The 27226-nt window shown below is 35.9% G+C and overlaps 1 protein-coding gene across 3 annotated transcripts in view; it reads left to right on the forward strand.

Moving 5' to 3' along the window:
• The window catches only part of Kdm4c (lysine (K)-specific demethylase 4C), a 302738-nt gene that overhangs the window by 173243 nt on the left and 102269 nt on the right, over window positions 1-27226 (forward strand). For all 3 annotated transcript variants that reach the window (XM_013026410.1, XM_013026411.1, XM_013026412.1), the window contains 3 exons: window positions 12422-12603; window positions 14382-14595; window positions 17371-17447. In XM_013026410.1, coding sequence (XP_012881864.1) covers window positions 12422-12603; window positions 14382-14595; window positions 17371-17447 — 473 coding nt within the window. The remainder of the gene's footprint in view (window positions 1-12421; window positions 12604-14381; window positions 14596-17370; window positions 17448-27226) is intronic.

Below are 27226 nucleotides of genomic sequence, written 5' to 3' on the forward strand. Positions count from 1 at the left end.
TGGATCTTAAAGGAGGGAAACACTAAACTTTGAATTCAGCCATTAAAAAGATAGCCAAACACTACAATCCATTAACAGGTCACATTAAAAGAACAATCCATTAAAAAGTCACATTAAAAGAACAAGAAATGTTCCATGGGTGTATATATGTATAGAAAGACATTCTATTTTAACTAGCTCTAGAAAGGTGAGCAATTTTTATATTTAACATTAGCCATTTCAGTTGTGTATTCTGATAGTTGGAATTGTCTTTATGACAAATCCTGGAACTTCTTGAAGTTAAAAGACAGGTGTAGCCACTGTGGGGTCTTGAGTTTACTCCCATTCTCTTACGTTGCCACTTGGGGTAGTAAATGTGTTCTTCTGAAAGACTATCTTACTATTTGTTCTTTTTAGCCTCTAGTTATCGATCTCATCACCACAAAGGAAAGATGCATATGCTATTGCCTTCTGCATGTATAATTCAAAATATGATTGAATGTAGCTTGAGTAAAAAGAAATATCAAGACAAAAATAAAAAAAGTCGTTGATGAACTTAATTTGAACTTAAATTACTTCCTCTTTGAATTTTGTATTTCTATTTAATGAAGATATTCTTTGTCATGAACATATGAATACATGCTCTCACAGAGACACATGCCTAATATGCAATATGATAAAATGAAGGAGTTGAAAGCTTATGTTGAATAAATTAAATGTCTAATAATAGGAAACTTTTTTTTTTTTTTTTTTTGGTCAGTCAGGGTGGGCTGAACTCTGGGCCTGGGCGCTGTCCCTCAGCTCTCCAGCTCAAGGTTAGCGCCCTACCACTTGAGCCACAGTGCCACTTCAGGCTTTTTTCTGCTTATGTGGTGCTGAGAAATTGAACCCAGGGCCTTATATGTGTGAGGAAAGCACACTCTACCATTGAGCCAGGTTCCTAGCCCTAGGAAACTATTTAAATGAAGTAGGGCTCACTAACTTGGTGAGAGAATGTATAGTTCGGAAGAGTGATTTCAGAGTGCCATGTTTATACTTTGGGCATAATGCACTTGGGGAAGCTAATTGATCAAATAGGCTTAAACTAGATTTGACTATATTGGAAATATTTTGAGATAGATGATCTCTTTATGGTCTTTGGAAGTATTTAACCAATACCAATCAACTTTGGTATTGGAATTTGCTTTCTTATTGCTCTGTTGGTGTCACTCAGATGTTTAGCTTTTGTGGATGCTACTTTGGATTAGTATTTTTATCAGCAGCACTTTAATTGTGCGGACAGGAATTCCAGAGTTTCTTTTGAAATGACATTATAGTAATAGACATCCTACTCTGACAATAGAAGAATGTTCATTTCATCAAACCTTGGCTGTTTCCCTGCCCTTATACACCATTCATCATTCTTGGATACCACCCTGCACACAGAAGCATTTCTTTTCCAGCATCGCTTTTTGAAAACTTTCAATATTTGTTTCCAATATGAATTTTCCAACTTTCCGTACTATTTACTACTTACTATTTACCTACTGTTTACTTCCTTATTGTTCACCCAACTCCTTGAGGGAGTGGGACATTTATATTGCAGTTGTAAACTAAGGTCATGCTCTGATGGCATGCAAAAGCCCAGTCCCACTCAGACAGGCAGGCTTGTCTCCAGCAGCACGGCATTGCTCTGCCTGCTGCTGGAAATGCTGCTGAGTATAATTTCCTTGAAGAGACTGAGAAGCAAATTGAATGATTTAACCTACAAGATATATATGGTAATTATATTTTATTTTATCTATTGATGTCTTTAAATTTTCCATATTTGATCAAAAACATGTTATTATAGGCTTGGAATGTTGGTGTGATGGACTAGATTTCTGATTACCTCCCAGTTACAATACAACCAGAAATGTATTGGATAAAATAAGACAAACCAGCCTGTATACATAGCACCCAGGGTGACCCTGACAAATGGGCTCCATCACTCCATTAGCTGTGTGAGATATTCATTGTTTCCCATGTGGGTTTAGTTTACAAAGTAGGGTTGTAACACTACTCATCATGCAGTCTTTTAATGGTTATAAGACTAAAAGTATGGTAAGGAGAAGTGAAAGGAGAATGATAGCTGAGCCCTTAAGAGATGATGTAACTCCAGTGAAGATTCAGAGAGAAATCTCATCCAGGTAGGTAAGGGAGAGTTTCATGCTGAGGCTATTCCTGTGAATTTACTAATGTGATAGTGGACACCAAGGATCCCTGCGACACATGCAAATTGACTAGTTAGCTTACCCTTCCTTAAGGGTGAGTGAATTTAGGAAAAGCAAAAGGAAAACCAACACTGACCCTAAGATCAGGGAGAGGACAGAGGGCTGACTTGTGCTAGAATAAGGCTTGGATGGGGAATGACAGGACAGAAAAGAAATTTACCCTAAGAATTTCTAACTTTGTGACTTTACATTCTAAAGTCAGAAATTTGGAAAGAAAATGCGTCTTGCCTATTAAAGACTTGAGGAAATGTGGCAGAGATAATTTCAAAAAAATTTTTTTAATTGTGAAAACACTGTACAGAGGGGTTACAATTACATGGACAGGATAATAAAAACATTTCTTACCAAGCATTGCAGCCTCCTCCTTTGTTTACCCTTCACATCCCTTCCCAGCCTCCCCTCTCCCAATCCCAATCCCAATCCTTCCCCCCCTCCCTCCCGCACCGACGTAAAGCTCGTTTTGGACATGACAACTTGTACTTCTCATTGTTGCAACAGGTCCACCTGTATCCTTAAATGACTTGTTTTTCCCCATCCCCTCCACAATGAGTACGTTTCTTGTCAAGCATTGTAGCCTCCTCCTTTGTTTACCCTTCCCATCCCTTCAAAATTTTTTTGAACCTACGTGAAAGAGGAATCTAGTTGGCTAACAATATTATATTCTGGAGCTCTTGCTTTATGTCTTAATGCTGATTAAGCAACATAATACAAAAAAACTAAAAAACAAAAAATTTTGGACAAATCTTCTCCCTGGACTCACTTTTTACCTGTAAAAAAAAACATGAGAACTGGCCATGAGTAATCAGGATTCCTAACCAATTTGTGGTTTGTACATGAGTTTTGGGTGTTTTGAATGCCTTAAAATAGCACATGATGATATGGTGAAGGCAGATTTTCAAAAGAGCTGATTATCACTGTACTGTTTTTATTTACAACTCTTCAACTATAATTTTATCATTTCTAGAATAATTAACACAGAAAGATTGAAAATACAGATGTTGACTTAGTGTGTTTACTAAGTGCCCAGGTGACCTAATCTAAAAGTTTGTATCTTGCAAAATTCAGATTAAAGCCTTAATTTTGGCTTTTGATTCCACTAATGTCTGTATAACTCTAACTATGATTTCCCTCTAGTACTGAAAAGAGTTATTAAGCATCTCTTTGAAACTAAGGAGAGCTTAGACCTGATCCTTACTCTGTAACGTCTGCACACTTTGATTATAGAATAAAAGTGTATTTCAGGAGGTGTTACAGAATTTTTTTTGTTGGAAGTTTGTCTTATTGTCATAATTTATTTAGGATTATATTGAATATTTATTCAATTACATTTCATTCATGGTGCTTTACTAGTTTAGGGACCATTTATCTTAGGTTTTCAGTTATGTCAATAAATAAAATGCTATGTTTAGTCATATTTAAATAAGTAAAATCTTAGAAACTACAGTCTGACAAAATTTATTATTTTCTTTCTTCAAATAGTTCTCTTAAAACTTTCTTCCTCTTAAAATTTTGTTTATAATTAAGTTAAATGCTCAGCTGTTTTCCTGGGCTGGAACTTTTTCACTGATTTTATTATATGAGAGCTTTGGCTTTTAAAGAGTTTTCTGAATACTCATGTTATTCAATCTCTGTACTATGAAGACTGTTTCTTTGTCATTTTGCAGTTCCCTCACAGAATAAGGCATTATTTAAATTGGAATTTTGAATTAAAATTAGAATTAAAACTGGCTGTCTCACTTTGCCTTTAGTATATAAATGTTTGAGGAGAAATTTGCCCTCTTTCTCTGGCATAGTTACTCTTTTCTCGCCCTATGGATTTTTTTTTTGTAATGCTTTTATTTCTTGAGGATTAAGCTAATATATTGGTCAAGTATGTTAGTATTTCTTGATTCAGACTTCAGAGATGTTATTTTGTGCCAGTCCTGGGGCTGGAACTCAGGGCCTGAGCATTGCCCCTAAGCTTCTTGGCTCAATGCTATCACTCTATCACTTGAGCCATAGCTCTACTTCTGGCTTTTTTGATGCTTAATTGGAGATGAGAATCTTACGTGCTGTCCTTCTCTGGGCTGGCTTTGAATAGCGATCCTCAGATCTCAACCTCCTGAGTAGCTGGGATTACAGGTGTGAGCCACTGGCACCTGGTTAGAGATGTTATTTTAAGCATTAAATACAGGTATGCTAAATATTGAAGCATTTGAGTATTTGTTTTGCTTGATAGTAACAGCATATAACTGGTTTATCATATTTAGGTCTAGGCCTGGTTGTATCTTACTGTAGAAGTTAAAGTGTACTTGAGATTGGAGAATGTAGTCATTCATTCTCCACAAGACTCCCTTCAGATGTTTACTTTGAGGTGTATGGATTAGTGATCCAAAGTTTGTTTCAAACTCTTAAAAACATCTTTGCTTTCATGTAAATATAATAAGAGAGATGTCATTTCATTCTTGACTTCTGATTGCTTTTCATTGAAAGGGAAAATCATGACGGGTATGTGCATCCTTTTGCAGACAGTATTTGCACTTTGTAACAAGTCTTTCTCTGTGCCAATTTTGAAAATACAAATGTTTTTATGATACTACTGTGTGTCATTCTCCAAATGTTATTAATTTTGGCAAAATGAATTCTTCTTTTTGTTCCATCAAGTCTAATTAGCTTGGAAGTAATTTTATACTTTCACAATAAGCATGCTTATGTTTGTCTGTTTAAGCAATAAAACAACAATTTCAGCAGATTACTAAGTTGATTGAATTGGAATGTTTATTGATAGGTCACCATGTTTCCCTGTATTATTCTATGGAGATAAAACATTAGGTCGTGTTGCTACTATCTGACACTCACATTTGTAGTGTTCTCAGGTTAGCTTGATTTATCTGCCACTAAATTTTATTGGAAGTTTCGATGACACTGAATTTATGCCATAAATTTATCCCCATAATGGGGAATAGGTATAAGAAAAAAATACCTTGCTTTCATTAGGCTATTGGCTTGATTAGATTTTAATCAAATTAAACACAAAATATGCTAGCTTTATTATAATTTATGGTAGATAGTTGCTTTCTGAGCTTTTTGAATATAATCTGGAAGTATCTAAACCATGGTTGGCATGAAGTCTTATGATCAAGTGTCAGTATGTACTGAAAGGTGTGAATTGTAAAATGATAGTTATGACTGATTCTTTTTTTTTTTTAAGACATGACTTCATACTCTTAAATTCTTTGAAAATATCCGAGGACCTGTTTTTGATATTACAATTCCTGTTCATTCATCTTGAGAAAAAGATTATATTAGATGGAAGGACATAAAATTGTTAGTATTTAGTTTGTTTTATGCTGCAAAAATGGCAATTTCATGCAACTCAGTTTAAATGAAATTTTATGTTTCCTTAAACTTACATATCATCTTTTTCCCCTGAAGATGTCAACATCTTAACTTATCCCATATTTTGAAACACATTTTTTTACATTTTTATTTCTACTTTTTTTCCCCCCAGAGTGGAGGAAGTTTAAGATTAGCTCTGAAGATGGAGAATCAGGTTAGGGAAAGTTCACACACACACACACACACACCACACACACACACACACACACATACACACACACACACACACACATCATTTTTTTAGTTTGCCAATGAATAAAAACTTGTGTCTTAGACTGGCAACATTATGCATATTGGCATTTAGGCTCATGGTTATGAATTTTAAGAAGTTGCTTCCCACATTTGCAAAGTTTGGTAATATCCTAAGGTTTCTTGCCAATGACCATTTTGGAAGTGGTTCACATTTTCACCATTGAATTCTGTTTATTCTAAGTTACCTTTTCTGGGTCTTAACTTTCTGAACAACAGTATAGAAAAATGTGCCTATAAATTCTGCATGGCATATATTCTTGCCTATTGACTTAGTTTTTATACTCAGTGTTTTGTTTTGGAAAATTAATTTCAAGATCGTTAAATACATTTCTTTTTTTCAATTTTTTTCCTCTTTTCCTTTTTGTTTTTCAGTACTGGAATTTGAACTTGCTATATAGGTTGTAAACTGGCACTCATCACTGAGCCATACCTTTTTGATTGTTATTAAGATTTTCTCTTGATAAAATAAACTTTATACATCCTTTAACTTTAAGTGACTTGGCTCAGGATCTTGGTCAAGGATCCTCTTGGCAAAGAACCTCAAGGAGGTAGTCAGGCATGAAGTCAAACTGATAGGAAGACTTGATGGATCTTGTTGTGGAGAAAGTGAATGGTTTTGGCTTAATCCTCTACTTGTTTCTATGTATGCTTTTTACTAACCTATCCCTTGGTTTCTCTAGTAATTAGCATATGACCAGACTGCTTTGTATTTTCTCTATGTGTTTGATCTGACAAGTGATACCTCAGTTTTTTTAGAGCATAGTGTTAAGAATCATGATTCCCTTTACACAGATGACCATACACGCATACACACGTGTGTGCACGTGTGTGTGTGTGTGTGTGTGTGTGTGTGTATGTATTTTAAGATTAGGAGAAATGTTTTTCATGGGTGCTAGTAGTTCATGTAGCATTGTGCTAGTAATTTACTTCTTGGCGATCTCTTTTTGGTATTTTTTTGACTTTATATTAGATATATCATTAATGAAATACCTTAAGAAATGGAAGACTTCTCCAGTGGGGAGTTTTGAACCCTTTGAAGGCAAAGAACTTTATTTTAAGTTTTAATTTCCTGAATGTGTATTTCCTAGGATGCTATTAGATTGATGAGCTCAGCTGTGAATCTGTATATGCTTTAATGCTCAGAATAAATTCCTGTTGGTACGGTGTTATTAGCTAGTTTTATAAAGATTTGCCATCTTCCACCTTGGAATTTTCTTCTTATCCCCATTAAGGATAGGAGAATTGACTGTGTTGCTTTCTTGCTTGCTATCTTTATACTTTATTAGTGAACATTACTTACAATTTTATAAAATTGTACATTTTTTATTGATGACAAAACTGAAACTCAGACATTAATTCACTTATCTAAAGTTACATGGGTAGATATTTTATGTAACAAGTTTTATTTTATTTATTTATTTTTTTGGATCCGGTTGTAGGGCCTGAACTCTGGGCCTGGGTGCTGTCCTTCAGCTCTTCAGCTCAAGGCTAGCGCTCTACCACTTGAGCCACAGCACTCTTCCGGCTTTTTTCTTTTTGCTTATGTGGTACTGAGGAATTGAACCTAGGGCCTCATGCATGCAGGGCAAGCACTCTACCACTGAGATACCTTCCCAGCCCCTATAACAAGTTTTAAATGCTGCCTGTTTTCTTCCAAAGTTGATACTATTTCTGCATTATCACACTAGCAGAGTCTTACTAGTACTGACTAAGAGCTGAAATCAGCCCATTGGAATATCTAATAAGATTGAATAAGTCAACTGTCCCACATTTCTTGTTTTGATCAATATATCTTAAGGTATAATTATCAAAATTATGATATCATTCATTAAGAAATTTAAGCCACACTAGTACTATTCATTTTCCCTAAGAAACATACCTCTCTAGAGGTGCCATAATTATCAAGATATTTTCCTGCGAAAGAAGTTTTGAAGGTGTATCATTTGGAAGGTGTTTTAGGTATTCAACAAACCAGTTTATAAGTACGATGCAACTTGATGGATGTCACCCCTTTCGTTTGTCTTTTTTTGGCCAGTCCTGAGCCTGGGTACTGCCCCGAGCTTCTTTTGTTCAAGGCTAGCACTCTACCACTTGATCCACAGAGCCACTTCTGGCTTTTTCTGTTTATGTGGTACTGAGAAATTGAACTCAGGGCTTCATGCAGGCTATACAAATATTCTACCACTAAGCCACATTCTCAGCCTTGTGTGTCTTTTTTGAAAAACATATATTTTATCAGTTGAATTACTTAAAACTTTTTGATGTGTTATTAAAAGGTAATGCATGAAGGATGGAATTGTTAACAGTGGAGAGTAACTCCTTAATCTATGGAAGACATTGGTTTTATTTCAATCTCTAGTAGTACCAAACCAACCCCCGCCAAAACCAAAAAACAAACAAACAAGCAAACATCCCCAGACAAAACCAAAACAAGAACTAAAACCTAAAACAAGCATACTCTCCAAACCCGCAATTATTTCCACTTATTTAATTTCTTAAGTGCCTTAGGTCTGTAAATTATCTGCTATCTATTATCATAGTGGCATATTAAGAGAAAGTAATCTGGAATTTAATATTCACTCTATGTCAACCACTCCATGAAAATCATTCCTAAAAGCCTTGTAATTTTTTTCTTTTGTCCTTTTGAACCCACCTTTATAAGAATTTGAAGGGGCTGGGAAGGTATCTCAGTGGTAGAGTGCTTGCCTTGCATGCATGAGGCCCTGGGTTCGATTCCTCAGCACCACATAAGCAAAAAGAAAAAAGCCGGAAGTGGCGCTGTGGCTCAAGTGGTAGAGTGCTAGCCTTGAGCTGAAGAGCTGAGGGACAGCACCCAGGCCCAGAGTTCAGGCCCCACGACCGGACCTCCTCCCTCCCCCCCCCCCCCCACACACACAAAAAAAAAAGAATTTGAAAGCCATCAATTAAAAAAGTCACTGAAATGTAGTTTGCATGTAGTCTCCAGTACAGGAAGAATAAAGTTCTGAAATTTGAATATTCTCTTGCATTTTTTGAGTAACCCATTCATTCCTGCTTTCATTTGTATACATCTTCCCTTTCCATTTCACCCCTTTTCTCCAAGATGTTTGAAAGCATATGTAATGCCTCCCAGGACTGAGATTTTGCTCAAGTATGTGAAACATAACAGATACTGCTGTGCTGTTCTTAGCAGAGAATGGCGCTGTACCAGCCAAAACATGGGAGCCCCATGCAGCACATCCTTGTGTGCCTGGAAGAGGGAAATTGTCCGATGGTTTTCCCCATCTGCTAATTCCATCAGCACAGCCTGACAGCAGCCACACAAATAGCACAAATGTTTTTCTTTAGAGAAACTGCTTATGCTTAGTTCAGAGAGAGCATACTGAGCAAGTGAATGAATCTGACCTAAGTCTGTTCTGAATGTAAAATTTCCCTCATTTAAAATCCTAATATTACTCTGGCTGTAGTTTTTAAAGTTTGTCTGTATTTATAATTATACCAATTTATTCCTTCCCTTTATTCTTTTTAGTCTGTTTTTGGTAGGAGTATATATACTTTTATGTATATATACTTTTATGTTCTGTTTTTAAGTCTGTTGATTTAGTATTCTATGTTGTATAATGTATATATAATGTATAATGTGTATATTTATATTTCATTAATCTTGAAAATATTTTTATTGCCTGCCTAATATGGTTATGCCATAATTTATTTTCATATTTCTTAAAAGATAGTTCTTTTGGATACTTTGGTACTGGACATTAATCTTTACTATCACGCGTGATATTCAGTGATGTTTTTGAGTGACTGGTAGAATAAAGGCATTTTTCTTTCTCTGAAATGATAAAAACTTTAGTGGGAAATTTTATATTTCAGAGATAAGTGGGTGTTAGGCTAGGCAGGCTCTGATTGTTATTTTTATTAATTTTAAAGGCTTGTATTTTTAGGTATGCCTATTAATGTGATTTTCTAGGTGACTTATGTAAAGGTGTTAGTGGAGTTCTAGAGGCCAGGAGTCCAAGTAGTGAAGGCATGATCAGTCCCAATCTGTGCATGGCCCTGAGTAGCAGCTTTATGGTGGACTCCTATAATCTGTTCAAAAATTAGTTAATCTTATACTCATTTTGCATATGGAGAAACTGAGATTTACACTTGTACGCATTTATAACCAGGCCAAAGGTTGTTTGGATTTTTATGAATGAAGCAGTTATTTTATTTGAATAGGTTAGATCAGAGCTCTACCTTAAAAAAGATTATTTTTTAATTTTATTGTCAAGGTGATGTACAGATGGGTTACAGTTACATACACAAGGTAATGAGTACATTTTTTGTCAAACTTCCCTCATTTTTCTCTCAGTTGCCCTCTCTTCCCTAGGCCACCCCTCCACCCCAGTTTTACAGCCCATTTCCAACATATTGTCTTGTGACTATTGCTTTTGCATTTGTTCCCTCTTTGTCCTTTGTTTTACCATTCTGTTGTTCCCCTTCCCTTCCCTAATTCAGATAAATGTATATACAATACCCAGGGTACCAAAATCAAATATATTGACAATAGGAGATAAACCCTAGGGGGAAAATACAAAAGAAACAAGAAATCATATAATGCTCTTAAAAGCTATAGATATACTTTTGTTAAAAACAATATAAATTGATTCATATAAAAAGCAACTAGGAATACTTAATAATTACAATAAAAATATTTGCACCTTCTCAAGGTGTCCTGTCTTTCATCTTTGGTCATTTTATTAATTTATAGGGTACTACAAATCAGTATTAATTGGAAACCTTTAAAAAATTTTCTGAACACCCTAAGATTCTGATAGTTAATTGCAACACGTCTTTAGAATCAGAAACATTTTAGGATTTCTTGAGTTCTCTACTTGAATTTAGCGGGTCTCCTCTTCCTCGTTAAATGTGCGTTGAGTCTCCCTTGAAGTCCCTCTGAGCTTGCTGTTGTCATCCAGTCAGTATCAGAGCTCGTACTGACTCTCAGATATTGGGGTTAAATATCAAGCCCAAGACAAACATCAGGTTATCCCATTGAGACTCTATTGTTCTTTTATTTATGGTCCTAAGGAGGGACAGGTATGACTTAAATAGTAATCAGGGAGGATGCTTTTGAAGATGCATTAAAGACATATTTGCTGTGATAAATAATTATTGTGAATTTATGTATAAGAAAATGTAGAGGCAGAAAATGTGGTTATTTCTCAATCCCCAGATATGACATAGATAAGGAAAATATTTTTAGTTTAATTCATATATCTTTTAGCTTTATTATTAGGTTAGTGTGCATAGCCAGTTTTCCTATTAAGAGCTGTTAATCCTAGAATGTTCAGAATAATAGATAATGTTTGGTTTCAGAAGTATTATTCAGAATACTCCTGTGAACAACACTTTCACTCTATGGTATATGTGACCTGTGAATTGATATGTTTGGCATTATGGCATGCTCTTTTATAAGATAGAACTGTTTATTGTTTTTAGCGATAGGACAATTAGGTAATTTCAGAGAGCTATTGTAGGTGCTGACAGTGTGTTGGCAGTATTTTTGAGAGGTCATGTCATTACATTTACTCAAGATAGTATGATTTCCCCATTTCTCCTTCACAGTGGTATTAGTTACAGGCCTGGCCATATTTCACAAAATGGTTCCTTAAACCATTGTTTAAAATTCCTTATGCAGCACAACATTTCAAAAAGATCTGGAGCTTGGAGCTATTAGAAGCTGTTTCTGTGAATTCAGAAGTGCTCATGCAGATTAAAGGACTTCATGTTTGGGTTCATGTTTCTCTTGATTGTATGATACCTGTTACAGGGCTTTGCATTTTTTTTTTTCCTTTGGGACAATTTTGAAGTCTTGAGTTTCTACCATGAAGTAGGAGGCTTACTGAGGAATTAAAAAGCAAATTAAGTGAATGGCATAGAAACCATTTTCTCTGATATCTGGCAAACTTTGCAGATTTTAATGAAGGTATCAAGAGGATAGGAAGCTGCTTTATAGTCTTGACTCTGTTGTTCTTGAAGATTCGTAGGTTGATTAACCAGATTTGGAAATTCTTGCTTGGTTGCAATAACATGGTCTACATCAGGTTGTTTTTCTTTTTTTTATCAAGTTTTAACTGCTCAACAGTGACTGTGATACTAATATACACATGGGTATAGAAGTAGTTATTAGTCTTTTTGATTTTAGGAACTCTTATTCTTAAATATTTTGAAGCTCTCTGAAAGGCTTGGTTTGATTTTGCTTTTCTGTGTTTTCTTCTCTTCTTTCCTTTTCAACCCTCTTCCTTTATTTTTTCCTTTTCCTATTTCTTGTCTTTGTCCCCTGATCCTTTCCTTTTTCCCTCAATTCTCTTCCTCTCACTACTCTTTTTCTGTACTGGGGACTTAAACCAGAGACTAGTTCTTGCCAGGCAAGCTACACCTCCATTCATTCACTATATGTAATAGACATTAGCTTATGTGTTAAGGCCTTACTGGTATTTAGAAGTTTCATGTTAATTCTCCATTCTCCATTCTTAGCCTCTAGTCCTCATAGTATGTCTTGCTCATTGTATTTTTATTCTTTTCCCCCAAAGAATTGCCTGAGGTCCCATCTACTGAGGAAGAAGTAGAAGAAACAGAATCCTGGGCAAAGCCTCTCATTCATCTTTGGCAAACAAAATCTCCCAATTTTGTGGCTGAGCAAGAGTATAATGCTGCTGTAGCAAAGATGGAGCCACACTGTGCCATTTGCACTCTGCTCATGCCATACTATAAGGTAATTGGGATGTGGTTGTCAACATACCTTTTCACTGCTTGCTGCAGACACTGCTTGCTGCTGAGATCACTGGCGGTCATTGTAGACTTTGTATTATATCAAAAAGGAGACGGTAATGGCCTTCATAGAACAAAGAACTATTTCTACATGCTTCTTAAGAAGCTGTGTTTCTGGCAGTACTTTGTCTTTTTTGGATATGTTGGTTTATTTCAGGGGAGCATTTAATTCCAAACTTACAAGAAACACCCAGCTGAAAGCTTAAGCATATAACTTTATATAGAGAGAAAACGCTGACCTTGTCTCTGTTTAAGTTTGAAATGATACTCTCAAGTAAGATAAATGGCAATGTAGACCCTAATTTTTAAATGCCTTTCTTCACCTTCCCATGTGGAACATGCAAAAATCACAGCCAGGACTGGATTTGAACATCAGCTGTCCAGTTCACCACCATTAGCCAGTTCTCACTGATGTTATTTCCATCATTATGTCATGCACGTTGACTGACAGCCTCTCAGCTAAGGCAGAGCCACATTCTTCAGTCCTAACAGTGAAGATATATCTTTAGGAATCCTGTCAGGGTAGAATTATATGGTATGTTTTAAGGTATAAAATATATGAATATTGTCTTTTATGGTCATACTTTCATTAATAGATTCAAAGGTACAAGACATCTTTCTTAGAGCTCAATGTAAGAATAAACACTTGTATCAGATGTTTCACAGGAAGTGAATGTGTGATGTTTCACATTTTTAGACTTTACGAATAGGATAGTTTATATTTTTGAGGGGGAGTGCTGAGATTTGAACACATGACCTCATATTGGCAAGGCAGGAGCTCTGCCACTGGAGACATTCCACTAAGCTTCTTTTTGCATTGATAGCTTTGGAAAATAGACAACATGCTATTGTGTCCAGCAGTTGATCAAGATGTACTCTTGTGAACTTTTTCTTTTCTCTGGCTGGTCTTAAATCACTATTCCCCTGAATCTTAGAATTTCAAGTGGCTGAGATTACAGGCTTGAGCTACTTTATTTGGCTTGCTTCTTGTTATTGAATGTGGCTCTGGTGAGTGACAAACAATTTTGCTTCAGTCACTAAATTTTATTGATTCTTATTTTGACGTCCTAATTTGCCTATTTCTATATAATCAAAAAATTTCCTATTGAAAAGAAAAGATTTGGGAAATTATTAATATAAAATCTCTGACGATTATAATTTATTAGTTATAGTTTCAAATAAATGCTAAACATTTTTCACATATTTTGGTGGGAGTGACAGTTTTGTTTGGCACACAATCCTTTCTTATTTGGTCTCATGTACCAGTTCTGCCTCTTTCTACTTAAGCCTTAGTAGGAGGCAAATGGCTTTGAAGCCTCTCAATGCTGTTGTCTAGATTCAAACTGGGGTCTTTGAAAACGCTTCTTCAAAGGTAACCAGGTAATATTTTTCATTAAATGAAACCAGGTCTTACTCTGGTGCAAATAAAGAGGCAAAACAATTTATCTGATAATTAATGCTTTCTATGAACCACTTCTGGAAGAACTGTTTTAGTAGTTTATCATTTCCTTCTTTGAGCAGAACATTCTCTTGTTCCTAAACGTTTGATATTGTATGAAAGTCTAGAAGGACTGATAAAAAGCTAGTAGTTTGGCTAAGGAGACCAACAGGAAGAACCAAAGTAGAATCTGTCAGTGACCAGAACAATAGCTTCGAGTGACTAGAATAAATGAGCTCTAACTGTTCATGTTTTCCAATCATTTGAAATGTTGTGTTTTTCAGCCAGATAGCAGCAATGAAGAAAATGATTTGAGATGGGAGACAAAATTGAATGAAGTGGTTACTTTGGGAGGAAAGACTAAGCCCCTCATTCCAGAGATGTGTTTTATTTATAGTGAAGAAAACATAGAATATTCCCCACCTAATGCCTTCCTGGAAGAGGACGGAACAAGTCTTCTGATTTCCTGTGCGAAGTGCTGTGTACGAGTTCATGCAAGTAAATATGTCTACAATTTTTCAGTCACTGGCTTTTCTGTGCTTTTCCTATTCCTTGTTTCTCACCTCTTTGGAACCTGTCAAATCTATTGCACTGAACTATTGGCTGATTCTCACATTTCTTCTAGTGAAAGGATGACTAGGTAATCTTCTTTTTCTCTCCAGTTTTCTGCAGTGCCAGTGGAGAGCAGGTCTGGAGTTTCTGTTTGGATTCCAGGTGCATCATAGGGCACTTCTCATGTATTTGAATTTTGCTTACTTTAAGATATTGGTTTGCAAGAACTTAATTTGAATGTCTGACAACTGATAATTATATTTCTTTGTGCTTTTTTAGAGAGAAATGAATAGTCCCTTAGTGACAGAGTTATGGTTTTACTGAGCTAAATGTTTTATTTTTCACCTGATTTCCAAGGGGAACTATCATTAAAATACATTTTTTCCCCCTGGAAGGAAATGGTTCAGCCACATATTTTATTAATCAACGTGGTATTTTTATATAAAAGTTGGCTTAATATGGAAATACTGCAGAATGTTTGAAGGAATCTATTACTAACTGTGTCTTAAAGCATTATTCCATATTTCTGTCACCAATACCAGCATTACTACTTCCCCCACTTTCTCCCCTCTCCTTCCCCTCCCTCACTTCTTCCTCATGCCCTCCCCCTTCCCCCTCCCTCTCCCCTCTCCCCCTTTACGCTTCCTTCTCCTCTTTTCCCCCCTCCAACCCCCCCTTTCTCCCTCCCTCCCTCCCCCCCCTTCTCTCTCTCTCTCTCTCTCCCCCACTTTCTCTTCTCCCTCTCCCTCTCCTCCTCCCTCTTCTCTCTTCTGTTGGCTGTGAGGCTTGAACTCAGGCCCTGGACACTGTCCCTGAGTTCTTTTGTTTAAGGCTAGTGCTGTGCCACTTTGAGCAACAGCACTACTTCCAGTTTTCCAATGATTAATCGGAGATAAGAGTCTTATGGACTTTTCTGCCAGTCTGGCTTTGAATTGCAATTCTCAGAACTCATCCTGAGTAGCTAGGATTACATGTGTGAGCCACCAGCACCTGTTTCCTTTTCCTTTTTTCTTTTTAGTGGTGCTAGGATCCAACTCAGGGCCTTATGTATTCTAGCTCTGAGCATTTTATTTTCTTTTAATATACTTATGTATAGTCTATTGCTATGGAAGTAGTTTGAATGATTTATAATAGAATTATTATCATCTTTCTTTTTTTTTTTTCGGTCCGGTTGTGGGGCCTGAACTCTGGACCTGGGCGCTGTCCCTCAGCTCTTCAGCTCAAGGCTAGTACTCTACCACTTGAGCCACAGTGCCACTTCCGGCTTTTTTCTTTTTGCTTATGTGGTGCTGAGGAATCGAACCCAGGGCCTCATGCATGTATGGCAAGCGCTCAACCACTGAGCCACCTTCCCAGCCCCATATCATCTTTCTTAAACACAGCAATAATAGTCTTATATTAGAGTTGAAATATCCTCTTATAATTATTAATTAGGTTCATTCCTTCTCAAGCATCATGTGCTTGGAATATGATACTAGTCTCTTTTTGTATAGGTATCAAGTTGTAATACACATACATATTCATGAGTCCAACCTAAATTATTATGTACATTCAAGAGGCCGAGCACACAAAAAGGAGGGACTTAATCTTGATTCCTGAATGCACTAGCTATACAATATCTCATAAACATATTCTTTATCTGCGTAGTTTATAAACTCAGTTAACTATGTTAGACTTTTCTTTGGTTTAATCACATCTCTTGTTTTTGCTCCTATCTCAATTGTGATTGAAATCTCCTGGTAGAAATTGCTAATTGAAATTGTTCCAAAACTCTTTCTTCTGTAAGGGTACCAGGTCCTTTCCTTTCCCTTCCTCCCCATCTCTCTTCTTTTCTTCCTCTTGTCTCATTTCTGTTCATCTTCTGTTTATCCCTTTGAGATAGTCTTACTGTATAGTACTGGCCATCTCAAATTTGAGTTCATCCTGCCTCAGCCTCCAAATTACTGCAATTACACATGTTTACTTGTTTCATTAATTGTTATTTTCAGTACGAGAATCAAACAGTAATATATGTTGCTTTTTGCTATATAATTATTGCATATATTTATACCATCAGTCATCTCCTTATTTATTTTGAACCAGACATTGAACTGAAAACATTCCTTTACACTGATCACAGACTGTGTAGCCTTTGCCCCATCACTGAAATTAAAGCTAATTTAATTTTTGAAGTGTAATTTTAATTTGTTAATTTAAAAGTAGTATGTCAAATGTATTTACTGTTATTTTAACATTCCCAAAAATTGCTTTATGAGTTGCATTTTAATTTGAAGTTTTTATGTATGAATTGAATAAATTTGGCTTAGAAATTCTACCTCTGTGATAATATTATAAGAACTAGTTAGATTAATATCAAGACTGATATTAATTTTTCCTGGGACTAATATCTTATTGATTATGATGCTTGAGAACTAGAAATACTTTTAAAATTTATTTCATTGTAAAGATGCTGCACAGAGGGGTTACAGTTAGGAGTAAGACAATGAATACATTTCTTCTCAAGCATTGTTACCCCTTTCCTTGTTGTTTTCCCATTATCTCTTCCCTCCCCTACCTCCCTCACTACACCCTGGAAATATCTTTAAGACAGATTTGCTTGTTTTTTCTAAGCAGTGGGAGTCAAGAACAGTTTGGTAGATAGTTGACCTGGCTTTATGTATTTTCATGTTGAGATATGTAATGCTTTAAAGATGCAACACACAGATATGTGTTATTTTTTAGGTTGTTATGGTGTCCCTTCTCATGAGATCTATGATGGATGGCTATGTGCCCGCTGCAAAAGAAATGCATGGACAGCAGTACGTAGTGTATTTTAATAATGCTTTACTCCTCTTTTCCCACTATCTACTGTGAATGCCTTTAAATCAAGGAAAGATAAGATTGCTCTCATGCTCTTGTATGCAGTTCCACAGTTCACTGTTTGTTTTTCTGGTCCTTTGGCTTGAACTCTGGGCCTAGGTGCTGTCCCTGAGCTGTATCCCTGGCTGATGATACCAGAGCAGGAGTTTAGCTGGACGTTATCAATTATGAGAGTAGCCTTTATTTTTCAACAGCTATTAATGATAAAGCATTAAATTTCCTTGCAATCAAAGTTAAAAACTTAAAAGACAATATATGGAGTATGCCCTGCATGATGAAAATTTATCTATAGTTCGGTCTCAGTGTGGAAGTAGACATATGGTGACTATAAATTAAAAGTGGCTGAAAGGGATTTTGTTTTGAATGATTTCATTGCTGACATTCGCTTTGGAAAGTGAGGGAAAGAAAAAGGAAAATATGTGCGCTCTTTATAGTTGAAATGATATTTCGTGTTAGAGTTAATATGTCCTATTTAAGAAGTCTCTTCATTGGTAGCCTTGAAATGATTAATTATGTTAGCAAATTCTTAGTAAATATAGAGCTTCTGTAAGACAGTCAGGAAGCTTGTAGGCAGGACTGGATAAATATATCCAGTTGTTTAATAGTATGAAGTTATTTTATTTTCGGCTACTGGTTTGGAGCACTTCTTATCTATTTGTTAATTCCTTTTGGAACAGTGTTTTCCTCTTCATGATAGTGCCATTAGAGACATTCTAGACATTAGTGAATCCTTGTTTTTAGGTGCAGAAAGGCAGTACTCTGACTTCAGTTTCTGCTTACTAGTTAAATTATTTTTATATCTCATTACTTTTAATTTAAATTTGTATGGTTTATCTACTATATGCATCAATCTCTACAATTTTAGAAAGTATAAATCTAATTTTTCGTTTTCCATACATTGGAAGATTTTTCTGAGTCTAGGCATTTCTTTGAAACACAAATACTATTTTGTGGCCACACTTGTAATGATGAAGGAGATGTAGTGAACATCTGGTATTGGCTGGTAAGCTAAATACTTTTATAAATAAAAATAAGCACTAAGCTAAGTCCTTATGCTGTGTAGCATATTAAAAGATTTTCCATGTGTGATCTTCTAATGAATTTATAATAAAGAATTCTGGAAATTAAATAAATACAGGTAAGTCAAGGAAATCTGAAAGAATTCGACTAAGATTCTGTGAACATTGAACAGTATCAGCAATTTAGCAGCTGCTTCTAGGAATTTTGGGTGTTCTATCAGGGACCTTTCAGAGGATGGGAGTTGATTTTCTTAGAGTAGCACATGGAAGTGAAAATGGGGTATCAAGACTAGTAACTTAACATGAAAACAAGACAAAAGTAATATCACAATCAGGTTTATGGCTTAGGTTAACCATGACTTGCTAGTTTTCTCTACATAGCAGCATTGAGCTTTTGCTATTCTTTCTCACCGCTAGTTTGAAAAATTCTAAATAAAGAATTAATGATTTGTGCTATGTCTTGCTACCAAGTGTTTTATTACCTTACATAATTTATAGGGGCAGGTAGCAAGGGAGGATAAATATATTTGCTTATATATTTATATAAAGAAAATCTAAATTGAAGAAGATTTAAGAGCAACATAAAAAGAAAGCTTGACCAAAAGTTAATATAACTTCCATTCTAAAATTAAGTTCCATTTTAAAATTATTCGATTATGGCTTTCTTTGTATTTCCATTTTGTTTTTGTTTTCCTTAAGAAGTATATATCTTCAAGAAAGCCAAAATTATTTATGCATTTTGTAGTATAGTTGGAGATGATAAACAACCACAAAGCATAGTAAGAATATTTGATATTAGTAGTTATTGGTTAGATGACAAATTGATATCATTATACATTATTTGTCAGTGAAAATACCCTATATGATAGAACAATGGTGCATACCTTTCATTATAAATTTGTCCAAACCTCTAGAATATACAATATCTATAATAATCTTAATATAATCTATGGGCTTTAGGGATAAGGATCTGGCTGTTATTGTTCAGCATTTATAACCAATGTTCCCCTGTGGTGGGAAAACTTTTTTTTTTTTGGGGTCCGGTCGTGGGGCCTGAACTCTGGGCCTGGGCTCTGCCCCTCAGCTCTTCAGCTCAAGGCTCTGCCTGGGCTCTGCCCCTCAGCTCTTCAGCTCAAGGCACTCTACCACTTGAGCCACAGCACCACTTCCAGCTTTTTTCTTTTTGCTTATGTGGTGTTGAGGAATCGAACCCAGGGCCTCATGCATGCAAGGCAAGCACTCTACCACTGAGCCACCTTCCCAACCCCTGTGGTGGGAAAACCTATACTTGGAGGATATGTCTGAATGAAGCAGGAGATATATAGGAAGTCTCCATTCATCTCAATTTTTCTGTGAATCTGAAATTGTTGTAAATATCAAAGCTTAGTAAAAAGCTGTTTCAATGTCTTACTATAGATGCATCCACTTTCTGTTTGGGGATTCATGGTAGTGTACATTATGCCCTAAATTCCTTTTAATTTCTTTTTATCTGTTTCCACTTTTTCACATTTTCATTAGCACATGTTAATTGTACAGTGTGAGGAATTCATTGTGGTGTTTCCCTACATGCATGTAATGTACTCTGATCATATTCATTCCTTCTGTTGTTCGTATATATACTCTCCCCGTCCCCCCATCTCCTTTTACATTCAATTCAGGAGAGTTTGAATATGTTCATATGGATAGTACAGTGTATTGAAAAGCAGTTATTCTTTTTTTTTTCTGTTTGAATATTACCATGCTATAGAAAAGTTAAGTTTTTCTAATATAAGATGAAAAAAATACTTCATTGGTTAGAAATTTTATTCACTATAAAGAAATGTGTAAACTACATAATTGTATGCATTTATTATGTACTGAAAAGCATTTATGGTACTCTGAAGACTAATAAAATTGCATTGTACACATATAACAAACATAACATTCTTCTTTTCCTCATAATGGTTTTAAGAAATCAGAACTCAAACATGAAAGGTATTTTAGCTTGGCTGTGCATATTTGCCATGTTCTTTATTTTCATTATTTATTTCTTAAAATGGAGTAACATTAGGTATGAACAAACTATACCTTGCTGATCATTTTGAATAAGCCTTTCAAAATGATTGTATTTATGCAATACAAGTAACACTTATTGAATTATGTAAGTACAGTGATTAAAAACAAACACCTTGGTGGCTATTGATAATTTTTATTGCTTGATTATCAGAAAGTATCACATACAGATTGAGTTGTGGCTGTCATTTATTCATGCCTGAAGTCTTACATGTTTCTGAATGAAAGTGAAGTCCTCTCTCTGAATAATTTTTCCTCCGAGAATTAACTCCTCAAACCACCTGAAGAAATACTCTATATATCAAACCCACCCTCATGGTATTATTGAATCTTGGGGGGTAACAAACCTATGTCTCATGTGCATTGAATCTTTTAGGGTAACAAATCTATGTCTTATGTGAAAAACATTTATCTGACAGACTTTCTCATCTTTAGATAGGACCTCAGTTTTAACTCCCAACTCCAAATCTGAGGTAAAAAGATCCACATCTTGGGCTGGGAAGGTGGCTCAGTGGTAGAGTGCCTTGCATGCATGAGGCCCTGGGTTCGATTCTTCATCACCACATAAGCAAAAAAGAAAAAAGCTGGAAGTGGTGCTGTGGCTCAAGAGTGGTAGAGCGCTAGCCTTGAGCTGAAGAGCTGAGGGACAGCGCCCAGGCCCAGAGTTCAGGCCCCATGACTGGACCAAAAAAGAAAAAAGATCCACGTCTTGTATAACTTGCAACTGTTGACATTTTTTAGAACTGTGAAGCCCCAGTCCTTATGAGTCTCAAGTATATTACTGCACAGTAACTAGTGAATGGAGCAAAGTAGTCTTAATTGGGAAAGGCTTTGACTCCTACCATTTTTTGAGGTTGGGTTCTACAGATTGAAGTCTGTTTCTCAGGTAGAGGTACATCTTGTAAGAAGCAACACAGTTGCCACTGAAGTATGAATGAATTGCCTCCTGTTCTGTTTATCTAAAGCAGGGATTCTCTTACAGTGAAGATTATGAGTTATAGTAAAGCTTTTATTCTCCCTCTTCAACTTCTGAAAGATAATGGTGCTGGTAATTTATGTTACAGATTAGCAGTCATTTAGCTCTTTGAATCTTCTGATGCGGAAAAAGTAGTTTCATCATTTAACTTTGGACTAACAAAATCAGAATGACTAAATGATATAAACTAATATAAATTGTAGGGATTTGTTTTTCATAGTTTGCGCTAAATTTAGTACTAACAAAGACTAAAGAATTCCTTGTTTATCTCAGAAATCTCTTTTTACAGATAAGAATTTAAAATAATAAATGTTTGAGCTGAGAATGTGGCTTAGTGGTAGAGTGCTTGTCTAGCATGTGTGAAGCCCTGGGTTCGATTCCTCAGTACCACATACACAGAAAAAGCTGGAAATGGTGCTGTGGTTCAAGTGGTAGAGTGCTAGCTTTGAGGCCTCTTTTGCTCAGCCCCTGAGTTTAAGTCCCAGGACTGACAATAAAAAAAAAATAAAAAGGATAAAATGTTAGCCTGGGAAAATAACCAGGGCTTAGAGTGGTACTCAGGCTTCCAGATTCCTAGGCTTTGCATTGTTCTGCTTAGCCATTTGTTTTTAGAATGGGAAAAAGCCTACACAAATAGCCTCACTCTGAAGTTTTTTTTTTAAAAGGCTTTTGTTCATTTGTATATTTGTTTACAAACTTCTAGTGTGCTTACAAACTTCTAGTTACTCGCTCAGTATATAGTCACTAGCATTACTGTTTGGTTAGGACAGTTGCTTTCCTCTTTTATATTCACTGTAGTTTCTGATCAAAATACCTTCCTCAACACTGGATTATATCCTGAATCCAATTTTCCTACTGACAACAGTGTTGACATTTTTCTTTTTCAAAGAGCTCTGAAGTGTCTTTGTAGATCAGAGCCATTGATTTTTAGATCAGATTGGCTTATGGCCTTGAGAGGTTGTGATGGCATTGCTGTTCCCTCTGATACATTCTATGCTGGATTTTTTATTCCATGGAATTCTGTCAGGACCAGGTGATGAGAGACTGTCAGCTTGCAAGGCCGGCTTTGATCTACATACAAAGTAAAGCTAGTAGAAAAAGGAAGGTCCTGCTCTTGTCAAAAGACAGGGCCATCCGCAGTGGGCAGTGGCCATTTCTAGTCAGTGGTTGTGTTTGCTGCCTTCTTTTCCTCATAGAGGTGTCTTTGTGAGCCAGCAGCTAGGACTGTACTCTTCTGTGTGACATATGCATTTGCACTTCAAATTACCTTGTGCCTCCTCTGGAGAAGGCAAATTATTCCAAACAGATGCAAACTTAAACCTTGGCTGAAAAAGACCAGAGTGGTAATCATTGGTTTATTTAATAAAAAGTACAGCACATTTGAGGATATCAAATATTCTAACAGCCTTGCTATGATGGGGAAGTCTTTCTATTAAGGAAATTCTATGGTCTACAAATGACACAAATAATTTTTTTCTCTGTTCCCTTTTTCTCAATATACATCCTATTTATCCACTTTTACAGTGGAGAATAAGAGAGAGAAGTCTACACAGCTTATTGTAAGTAGAACTCTATTCATAAATAGCTCCTTGATTGAGAACAAATGCCTCATTAATCTTTAGTGCTTCAACCAGAGAGCACAAGGAAAGTCAGGAAGAATAATGAGTGACATTATGGAGAGGCGAACACATAGCATTGCACACCAGTCTGTGTATGCCTGAGGTCACAGGCTGCAAGGCAGAGCGCCTTTGCAATGAGAAAAGAGATCCCCAGGAAGCAAAGAAGGAAGAACTGCAGAGCAGATATTTCTCATGACTGGCAAAAGTTAATCCAGTAGAAGACTGAAGAAATCATGTACTTGCTGTTTATTGTCGATAGTCATGCTGCGAACAAGGATAAACCAGCTGAGTTTTCATTTGAAAGCCAAATGTTGAACAATTTTAACAAAGTTAGATGTATGTTCAAGTTGAAGTACTTCACTCAAGATGCTGGAAATACTATTATGTAAATTCAGTAAGCTCCATGTAGATTTCCTCCAGACAAGTTGCCAATTATATATAGGTGCTGCTTCTTGCTACTTAGAAAGTATGCCTCTTTTGCTATATAATACATCCTCTGCAATCCTAAAAATTGTTTCATATTAGTGTAACCAATGCCATTAGTAATGTAACTTCAGAGAAAAGTATTTTGAAACAAACAGTATGATTTTCTATTTATCTGCTTTCTTTTGGAAAGTTTAGTTGGTTAGCGTTGTAAATGAGATCAAATAGCTCCATAATCTTATTACTTAGAGGATACAGAATGAAACTTCAGGTTACATATTATAAGGTTCTAGATGGTTTCAACCCATTGGAATGAATACAAGACCACTTCATTTAAATATAGTTGTGGTGTCAGTCATTCGTTGCTGTTTTTTCGTGAAAATGTTCAAAAATAAAGTTTTCAGGATGGTTTAGTAGTTCAGCTGAACTGTATATCCTAGGAAATGGCATTTATTCAATTAATGTTATTAAGTATAAATCCATACCTCACATATTTGTACTAATGAGGTACTCATGGGATGGAGAAATCCATCTTGTCCCAAAGTGGCATTGTAGTAGCTTCCAGGTAATGTTCATAAATGTTCATCATTTTGGCCAGTTGTTTTTGTGACCCTTTCCAAGTGAGAAATGTTCCACATTTTTGTTCTTGGAACTTATGAGTACGCTTGTGTTGCACAGAAAAGAGAACAGCATTAAGTTTGTTAATTTGCTGACATATTGAGAGATTGTTCTTGATTATCTGTGTACCCAACATCATCACCAGGGTCTTTGAATGTAGAAGGTAAAGGCAAATAAGCAGTTCAGAGTGATGTATGTGAGAGAGGAACTTAACCTGTTCTTCCTGTCTCTTTGAAGTTAGAGCTAGGAGTACTAAAAGCTAGGAGTGTACCCAACTTCTAGATGCTAAGGAAGATACAGAAACAGCAGATTCTCTGCATGAGCCTTAAGAAAGAAATGAGCCCTTCTGACATCTTCACTGTACCCTGGTGAGACCCATGTTGGACATCTAGCTAACTGAGCTCTATAAATTGGTATTTGCTCAATACCAATAATAGTAGTAGTAGTAATAATAATAATAACCTGTTGAAAAGAGTTACTAGTTTTCACTTAAAAAAGGTTTTCACTTAATTATTTACCATTCTTCTAGATATGTTGTATTCTACTTTCCCCTGTCCTTTTCTCTCTTTTCAGTTTTGGGGATCTTGCTCATGCTAGGCAATCACTCTGCCTCCAGCACTGTATGTGAAAGTTCAGATGCTATCTCTCCATTTTAGGCATCTCCTTTGACTCAACCTCCTGTTAAGAAAGGCTAGGCTCTGCCTGTGGCACCTTTCTTTAGGTTGCAATGCCTATATGTAAACTTTGCACACTAATACATACACAATCTACTGATTTAGTCTGCCTCTCCTGCTTTTAAAGGTAAGTTCCCTGGGACAGAATGATTGTAATTCATTCATTCACTCATTCATTCATTTATTAAAGGTGATATACAGAGAGATTACAGTTACATGTCAGGAAATTAGTTAATTTCTTTTGGAATAGTGTTGCTCTGTGTAAAGAGACATCAAAAATGAATATTTGTTGAATGAATGTTTTCATTTTAAATATTATTATTAAACGTTATTATTGTTATTATTTTTGGTGCCTATCCTTGGGCTTGAACTAAGGGCTAAAAGCTAGTGCTCTACTACTGGAACCACAGCTCTACTTCTGTTTTTCTTTTCTTTTTTTTTTAATGGTTAATTAGAGCTAAAAGTCTCACAGACAGCCAGGAACTAGTGGCTCACTCCTGTAATCCTAGCTACCTAGGAGGCTGAGATCTGAGGATTGTGGTTCAAAGCCAGTCCAGGCAGGAAGACTGTATGACTCTTATCTCTAATAAACCACTCAGAAAACCAGAAGTAGCTCAGTGGCTCAAGAGGTAGAACACTAGTTTTGAGCTGAAATGCTGATGGACAGTCACCATTCAAGCCCAGAGTTCAAGTCCATGATGGATCCAAAACAAAAAACGAAAAAAGAAAAAAAAGTCTCACAGGCTTTTCTATGAGGGAACTGTTATCCTCAAAACTCAGCCTCTAGGATTATCTAGGATTATAGGCATGAGCCACAGGGCCTAAACTGTTTTTATTATTTTTAAGTAATTTTACAAAGGGATTACCATTCAACATATCAATTGAATATTTTCCCTATAATACAAATAGCTTTGTACACTTAATTTTGTTAAAGAACTGACTTGTTAGTATAAAATTCCTGGAGGTTGTGGAATTTCCATTCTTGGGTACTGTAGAGAACTTAGCACTCATTTTCCTAATTACGCAAAGCCAATTCCAGGTCTGTTCTGACTGGAGATCTTGTCCTCTCCTACCCTGATAAATTAGCCTCACTTGCAGAAGTGGTTCTTCTGTGTTTGGTTGATTAGCATTAGTTTTCTTTTAATGTGACTAATATTATTTTTTTTTTTACTCACTCACATGACCCTATTTTACAGTTTTGACTTTCTGTTTTGAAGATGTCAAATCGTAGTGTTTGTGTGAGAGGGTATATCAGCCTCATAATTTTTCTATAGTACTAAAAATTGGCATTAGTGGCATGTATGGATATATTGGCAAGAAAGAGAGATTCTTGTGAGGTAGCTAGGGATTTTTTGCATTGGAATTTCTTTAACTGATGCTTTATAGAAAAGCCATTCGACTCTGGTTTCCCTCTACAAATAATGAACAACTATAGTAGTCTCATTCTAACCATGCCCTGCTTGCCATTCTGGTTAATGTTCTATCAGCATTTTGATTATAAACAGTCAGACATCAATAAATCATTTTATATTGTAAATTGATATACTAGTGCAGTTTATCTCAGCGATGGTGTGTGTGTGTTTGTGTGTGTGTGTGTGTGTGTGTGTGTGTGAGAGAGAGAGAGACAGAGAAAGAGATAATTAAATTTTAAAACATTTGGCATTGTAAAATGGGAGAACTCAAGGAGGAAAATTACGTTCAGAATATGATCAGATTTATATTTTTCCATGCAGTTTAGCTGCGGGGGTGGGGGGAGGGGGCCGGGATATGTAACAAAAAGGCTTTTTAAAAAAATGCTGTTCCTGGAAGACAGCTGCCTTATAGAATAATCACATTATTATAGGCATTTTAGTATTTTTTTTGTTTTGTTTTAGGGAACATTGGTTGACTAGTAACATCTAAATCTTTATAGTACTCAGTAATTTTATTCTGGGTTTTCCAGGAAGAATTGTGCTCATTAAATGTAAGATAAAACAAGTGTGACTATGAGCACAGACTGACATGAACCACCAGCACTCAGGAGGAGCCTGGTGTTTCTATGAGTAACCCAGGACCCAAATAGTCAAATTATGTAACCTGTTGGTTTTCCTCTTTTTTTTTTTTTTTAGTAATTCTTAGTACCTTAATATTTATGGATTTTTCCATGTCTTTTTCATTACTATTTTAAGGTGTAAGCTTTCATCTGTCTGTTCATATTATAAAAAATTCAGACATTACACTCTGGGCATCTGTGACTCAGGCTAATCCTAGCCACTTGGGAGGTTGAAGATGGGAGGATCACGAACTGTTTCTTTCCAGATGAATTGTTCATGAGACCTCTGCATGTTTGTTGTCCTA

Source organism: Dipodomys ordii, unplaced genomic scaffold (genome assembly GCF_000151885.1).
Source record: "Dipodomys ordii isolate 6190 unplaced genomic scaffold, Dord_2.0 Scaffold93, whole genome shotgun sequence".
Taxonomy (NCBI): Eukaryota; Metazoa; Chordata; class Mammalia; order Rodentia; family Heteromyidae; genus Dipodomys; species Dipodomys ordii.